This window comes from Pinus tabuliformis, chromosome 1_2 (assembly GCF_031772625.1).
Source record: "Pinus tabuliformis cultivar Carrire ecotype Pingquan chromosome 1_2, CPIR1, whole genome shotgun sequence".
NCBI lineage: Eukaryota > Viridiplantae > Streptophyta > Pinopsida > Pinales > Pinaceae > Pinus > Pinus tabuliformis.
Window position 1 is genome coordinate 983,191,117 of NC_142298.1, and position 7,556 is coordinate 983,198,672.

General features: G+C 34.9%; 1 protein-coding gene across 1 annotated transcript; it reads left to right on the top strand.

Annotated features, from left to right (window-relative positions):
* Positions 1 to 1,701: 1,701 nt before the first annotated feature.
* LOC149209316 (putative fatty acyl-CoA reductase 4) lies at positions 1,702 to 2,755 on the top strand. The gene is made up of 5 exons (XM_089398572.1): positions 1,702 to 1,715; positions 1,856 to 1,937; positions 2,049 to 2,213; positions 2,394 to 2,521; positions 2,608 to 2,755. The coding sequence occupies exons 1-5, from the start codon at positions 1,702 to 1,704 to the stop codon at positions 2,753 to 2,755; spliced, it is 537 nt and encodes a 178-aa protein (XP_089254698.1).
* Positions 2,756 to 7,556: the final 4,801 nt, after the last annotated feature.

Genomic DNA, 7,556 nt, shown 5'->3' on the forward strand with positions numbered 1-7,556 from the left:
AACTCCTCTTTGATTCATCTTGACACCCTTCTTGCCTAAATATTTTATATCTTATATGTTGTCTCGAGTTAACTTAGTGAGTCTCCTCGTGCATCCTTCCACTTAGGAGGGTTGTTTGAACTGTTTGATGGAGGTGCGCTGCTATGTATTCTCCACCAATGAAAACCCCCCTGGTAAGGGAAACTGTTAGTTCCCACAACTCTGCTAGCCTACCATTTATCATTGTCATTACCAAAAGGATCACAACTAGTTATGCTACCATATATGGCCCAAGTCCTCAAATTTCCCAAGAACCTTGTGCCCCAAAGCTCTAAATTTGTTTCTCATATCTTGACCTTTTTAATTATAACAAAATGGTTAGAATGTTTGCAATAGGGGAATTAACTAGGGGTTTCCACATATATTTTCAGTTTTAAAATTAAGGAAGATGCATAATTCTTATACTTTTTAAAAATGTTTCACTACAAAACTTAGATAAATTATTTGAATAGCCATGCTAACTAATTTATTTCAATATCAACTTCATATATATGTGTATGTAAAATACAAAAATTAAGAAAATAATAATAATATTAACTATAACAGTATATTTTGATTTCTAAGAGAGGAAGTAATTGAAAGGAAAAAGTTCAATTACCTAATAAGAATAATAAGAAGAAAATGTGTAACTCATTTAATTCTTAACATGAGATTAGTAAAAAGTATTTAAATATAACAATAAACTCAATATAAATCATAAATTAAATATTTTAATATATAAAATATATAATATTGACATATATTAATAAATAAAAAATATTTTAAAGCCAAAAGTGTAATTTTAAATAAAATATTACGATTTTTTTTTATCATTTTTAATATATATATATAGATATATATATAATTTAATCAACTTGAAGATTTTTCAATATTGCAAGTTTTGAAGATTGAAAATTTATATCTATACATAACTAGTCCAGTTATCCACCAAGAATCTATCAAATTTATGTGTAACTATTTTTCACATTTCACATTAAAAAAGAAAGTTGCATGTTAAAAGATTTGATCTTCTAAATCTATATTAATTTTAATAAGAAAGGAAACACCATGTACATGAGAATAAGAAAGAGAATATACTTTTTAACCATAACTAAAATAAACAGATTTGCCTTTCATAAAGAAGAATATCACTCTCCATTGTTACTACTAATATATATGGAATGTCAAAAAGCTTACGGTGTGGGATGTAAAAGTGGACGAATCATGGAAAGTTCTCTGAAGTCGGGTGACACTATAACGGCCGGCGAAGGACTTGCGGACGATAGCGATGCACCTCTCAGGTTAGATATTGAAGCAGAACTTGACCTAGTCGAGAAAACGAAAGTCATACTGCAGGCCTCGTCGACTACTCACACTGCAAGCAAAAGTTCTGTAAAAGACGCTGCAGTGAAACGTCTCAAAGAATTAGGTTTGGAAAGGTTTGTCACTCATGCGTCTGTTGTTGTAACTTGCTTCTATTTCATTCTGAAAGCAAACTTATTAGATTCATTCGTTCACGATGCACATCTGATCAGGGCAAGAATGTTCGGGTGGCCAAATACTTACTCATTTACCAAAGCTATGGGAGAAATGCTAATACAGAAATTGAGGGGAGATCTTCCAGTGGTCATACTCCGACCGACCATTATTGAAAGCACTTGGGCAGAGCCTTTCCCTGGCTGGATGGAGGGCTTCAGGTTCCCATAAATATCCATCCTATATTCATAATAATATTATTAACACAGAAACGCAGATAAAAAAATCATAATTATGTTATTAAAATGGGTATCGCATCAGTATTCACACTGGTCACGTGCTTTTTTGGAATGTGATACAGAACTATCGACACTGTTATAATACAATATGGAAAGGGACAAATCTCAGTCTTCTTAGCTGATCCAGAACTCATTTTAGATGTGGTCAGTCACTTCAATTTCTTCCAAGTTCAACTTCTTGTCCCATGTTGTTGTTCGTAAACATATAGATTGCTTAGTATTTAGATTTGATATTATTCGTTTGATGATTAACAGATTCCAGCAGATATGGTTGTGAACGCAATGATAGTTGCTATGGCCGCACATGCATACGAGAACGGTCTCTTTGTTTATCACGTCGCATCATCTGTTGCGAATCCATTGCGTCACTATGTTGCAGCAGACAAGGCATATAAGTTTTTTCAAAGCACCCTTGTGTTGGTAAAGATGGAAACATAATTCATGTAAAGGAGATGCGTTTCCTTAAGAGCATGAGCAGCTTTCGCCGATACATGCATCGACGTTACAAAGCACCACTAGAGGTAATTAATCTTTAATATACCACTTAGGCAGGTCCTCGACACTTAATACCTGACATCAGGTGCTGGTGTTGAAAAACAGGTATTCGGTGTAGTGAACAAGGTCTTGTGTTGCACCTTCACAGAACGTTACAAACAGATGCTTCGAAGATACAACAAAGCCATGTCGCTAGCAAAGTTGTACGAGCCATATGCGTTCTTTAAAGGAAGGTTGGTTGTGCTTAATATTATTTTTAATCAGCAATTATTCTGTAATATTTATTTAATCGCATAGCTAAACCTGTGAGTACTAGCAGGTTTGACATAACAAACATTGAAGGCCTGTGGGAAAAGATGTCAGAGGAGGACAAGAAAGCGTTCAACTTCGATGTCCAATCCATTGATTGGGTTCATTACTTTTCAGATGTTCATATCGCTGGAGTAGTTAAATATGTGCTGAAGTGAGAAAGATTGGAGCTGCCAGCCTCAAAATCTGGTCGACATCCTCTATTTTATGCTATGATTATGAAGGGGTGCAGAGCAGTTTGCTTTGGTTTACCATTATATGCTATGATTCATAAAGTAGATATAAGGAATTCGTTTTGCCAACTCAACAAATTAATTCAAATTGAAGCCTGGTCGGATATTTCTTAATGACATAAAATTCAGAAGTCCATTGAACTCATCATTATCGTATAATACATGTTTTATCAGTCATTAATCTAAAAGTTACAGAGCTACTATCAGTCATTAATGTAAAAGTTATTGCTCTTGTATTTAACCATTACTCATTTGCAAGGTTCCTCTCTATAAATAAAATAAATGAGATTTTAATTTCGATATAATGATTACGGTACGATGTGATATTTATTAATGTTCAGCGCCAAAAAAAATGCGTCGACACCGCAATCCTTTATTGGGTATTGGGTAACTGGGTGAAGAGGTAATTCTTTTCCTCGGAAAGTTGATTTGTAGCTAGCTTTTCTATAGGCCTCTTTGTTAGCGTGAGATTAGGTCAAGGTCCTTATAAAGAAATTGGTTGCTGCGCAATATTCTTATAAATATTATGAAACTATAATTAACAGAATGTAATAAGCATATTGGCCATGTCGCTTCGAGACATATTGGGACCAATATTAAGAATGTTATGATCATTCTAAATTGGAAGCCTCCATAATGGAATATTACAATTAAAATAAATATCCTAAGTCTCATTAATAAAGAATGTCCAAGATTGTATGCATTTTAGTTAGAGGAAGTCCTTGTTACAAGTTTATATGAACATTATATAAAGTGATTAATTAAAGTTAAAGAGATCGTTAAAGAAGATCAGGGTTATTCATAATGTAATTTATATATGTTTCTGGCTTCTAGAGAACTAAGTGTAACAGCAAAATATATTGAAAAAGGAGAATAGAAGATGCACATTTACTTGGTGGTATCTAGAGGAGGTTTGTAAGGAATAGTACATAGAGAATTTTTGAAAACTATTTTCAGTTTTGATGACATTGATACACAATTATTATTTTCAGCAATTTTGTGGATCACATGACCCTTTTTTATAGTTTCACTCTTTATATGTTCATTTCATTAATTTATTTGTTCAAAAGGTGTGACTTTTTTTGTCCCAAGATAGGTAAAGAACCATTCTCTCTAAATCTCAAGATAGGGGAAATGCATCACTGCACATGGTCCCATGTGATGCCCATGTGTCATCCCATCTTAGCCCCTTGCTCTTAGCCTGCTCTCATGGCCACCGTTCTATGCACTTAAGTAAAATTCCCGATGTGACAAGCTAAAGTTACAGTGATTTTTTCGTATATTAGGACATAAAAACATCACCCCTTTTCATGTACACTGTTCTCAGCCACACAAGACAAGTTTGTCATCTCTTACTAGGAAATGTATCTGTCTCATGAGATCAAAATCTCGACCTTTTCATTTTACTAACGAAGGGAAAAGCTCAAGATGATTTCATCTCGAGATGACATCACGCTAATGATAATTTTCAAATTATCTCATGGGAAAATTTCTAAACCTCTATATACAAGCTCATTTGTTTTTCATTTCCAAGATTACGTCAGTGCCAACATTACGTCATATTAATGTCATCCTATCTGCCTGGCCTCCTCTTGTAGCGTCGTGCATCACCTTGTTACGGCCCATAGATCACTTGCCCCACCAAAAGGTCATTGGCACAAGCCACATGGCATTCCCCCTGTTCACCACATCTTCCATGACATCATACCATGTGGCGTGCATCCCGCTAGGCTTTGGCCCTTGTATAAAAATGTGATTTCACATTATAGAAACTTTGGCATTTTATTGGTTGACTAACTCCCAAAACTCATTGCAAACATTTCAAAATACCCTAGGTCCTAAGACACTAAGGTCATGAGAATGGAATTATAGTGGTTTGTTACCAGGGCAACATCTTAGTCTTGGAACGTAAAGTAACCCACCATCCTTAGAAATATATCTATATATATATATATATATATATATATATATATATATATATATATATATCTGTGTGTGTGTGTGTGTGTGTGTGTGTGTTTATTGTCAAAGGTCCTCTTTCTAAATCTTAGCTAACTCATTTTCACTCCTTAGCTTTGGTTCCCGCATACTATGACATATACGTATATAGATTTACATCCTATGACATAGAGTCAAAGGGATATCAATCCTGAGTTTGTATATTATATTTATGCTATCTCTCCAGAGCTTAATAATCATTTAACCTGACTAATATATATATATATATATATATATATATATATATATATATATATATATATATATATATATATATATATATATATAATTCTATCTCTCTTAAGCTTAGTAAGAATAGACAAGCATATATCTCTCATGATTTTCTATGTATTTAAGGCCTATTGTTAGAAATCATTTTACTATAAGAATTTAGTCAGCCATAAGAGACCTATCCATCTTTAATACTGAGGAAATTTAGATTGATTTCAAGCTCATAATAGCAAAAAGATTAAACATTTTCCATTAATCACACATGAACTAACCATTCCTCAGAATTAGTTAGGAAAAACACTCATTACATGAGAGTAGGCATAATAACAATTTTAAAAACAAAGTGAACATTCAAAATTTTTATAAAAGATTCAGATAAACACTTATCTTAAGACAGGAGTCTTGGAAACTAAAATTAGGACATCAATTCTCCAACCAACATTAGATTGGCTTGCACTATAATCTTTCTTATAGCTAATCACCCCTGAGCTATATTCAAAGCTGGAGGAGGAGTAGTTTCAATGAAATAAATAATTTCACCAACTAAAACAAGGAGTCCAAAGATCATAATATCACTACCCACTAGCTATTCATGGAATCCAAATACTATTGCACTTCCACCCTTCACTCAGTATAGCGTAATCTGGAGGTTATATCACCTCCACCCTTAAACCAATGCCCTTAATAGCTCCACCTTGAATTGAGAATCTAGAGCTCATTGAGAAGAACGAGGCATAATACCTTCATTGGCCCCAGCCTACTCCATGAATCTCAAGCTCACTGAATTAATTTCTCATCTTGCAACTAAGAAAATAAGGTGTGAGCCCACACCTTAGCTAGGAAACCAAAGAAACATGGGCTCCACCCAAACTAAGGAATCAAGAAATCTTTTGTCCCTCACATAAGAGATTACCAAACCACTCTTCTTAGGTCAAACACTGTAACACCCTAATCCCACATCTACCTAAGAAACTAGCCAACTAGGGTAAATATGCAACGAGAGACCAGTATGATGGGATTAAACCTCCTAGGTGACCTTAAGGAAGTGGAATCGATGGAAACACACCACACAAACCTTCCACATTAGCAATAGAACTTCGAGGAGGCATCCCAACCATCCAAGTAACCAGCCCTTGAGCCCAACTAAATTTTTAGACCATTAAACCTGAGACACTCCCTTGATAGTGACATGCATTCATCCAAAAGGCTCTAGACACTACCCTAGAATGGGTATGCATGCATCTATGGACTATTCTCCTCACACTTGTGCCTACGCCTCCGGGATCTGTACCACTTTTTTAGGCCCAAAGCCCATGTCACTACGCTAAAATCAATGACACTTTCATAACTAAAAGATAACAACAGAATAAGGATACAAATTAAATTACTTGAATAAGGAATTGACTAGACCCCTACTAACCATGACAGGAATTTCGTCAAACATTTCACAAATTTGTATTCTACATGTTTAAACAACATATCTCAGCATAGGGGTCTCATACTTATCTGAGAATCGCTAAGAAGAATTTTTCCCTTATATAATTAGGTGCATTATTATCTATTAGGTCATAGATACGTTGTTCATTCATATACAAGTCAAAACATGATGAGAGCCATACATCGTCACTGTCATAATACATGCTTATAACCAGCATAATAACAACAAAGATATCAAGGATACATCAACCATAAAATCTACATATAAAAAATTACATTTAGACAAATATGTCGAGGAAAGAACCTATTATTAATGAATGCAAAAGCCAACCAAGAATAGGACTACCACGTTCCACCCAGCGATAGATTGGTTGAGCCAAATATCTCTTGAACCAATCACCTTGGTGCCATATTCCAAGCATAAATGTGCGACTTTTTGTAGCTGCTGCAACACCCTCCAAAATTTTGGCTTACATTCAATTTCAAAGCGTTCTCTAGTCTTTTATATTGTTGCTTCAAACACTAGAGCTCATTTCAAGAGCTACCTTGTGGTGCTTTGGCCCCTTTCGCATGTTGGGTTAACTGTCGCCTTTTGTCATGTTTGGCTATTGTAAAATGTTTGTGAGCCTTTTTTGATGGTTTAGAAGGTCATTATTTGTGTATATGAGTAGTCCCAAACATGTAAACACCATACACAAAGTCTTTCACACTCTCACACGAGTGTCATCACGGTCATCCTAAAGCATATCTTAAGTGTCACACTTGTCATATCCTGTCATGAGGTAGCCACACGGAGAGAGATTATTCGTTTACGTGTTATTATGATTTATGTTTTTGTGTCATCAAATCATACCATGTCAGTGATTACAGTTAAGGTTCATTAGTGTTCATCATCCATCCCACACTTATCTATTTTCGAAAATCTTATTGACCGAGCAACTTAGCTTCACCGGGCCACGAATAAACTATGCACTTTGCAGTATTAGCCCTATCAGTTGTGACCTTCAGGCTTGGAACTGTGCAATGCATGGTCCCTATCCTCTAGGGCTTCTCCTCTTCA

Bases quoted from the DNA above. Each gene is read 5' to 3' on its own strand.
- LOC149209316 (XM_089398572.1), top strand. The intron at 2,214-2,393 runs GTAAAGATGGAA...GTTGAAAAACAG, and splicing joins TTCAAAGCACCCTTGTGTTG to GTATTCGGTGTAGTGAACAA. The intron at 2,522-2,607 runs GTTGGTTGTGCT...GAGTACTAGCAG, and splicing joins TATGCGTTCTTTAAAGGAAG to GTTTGACATAACAAACATTG.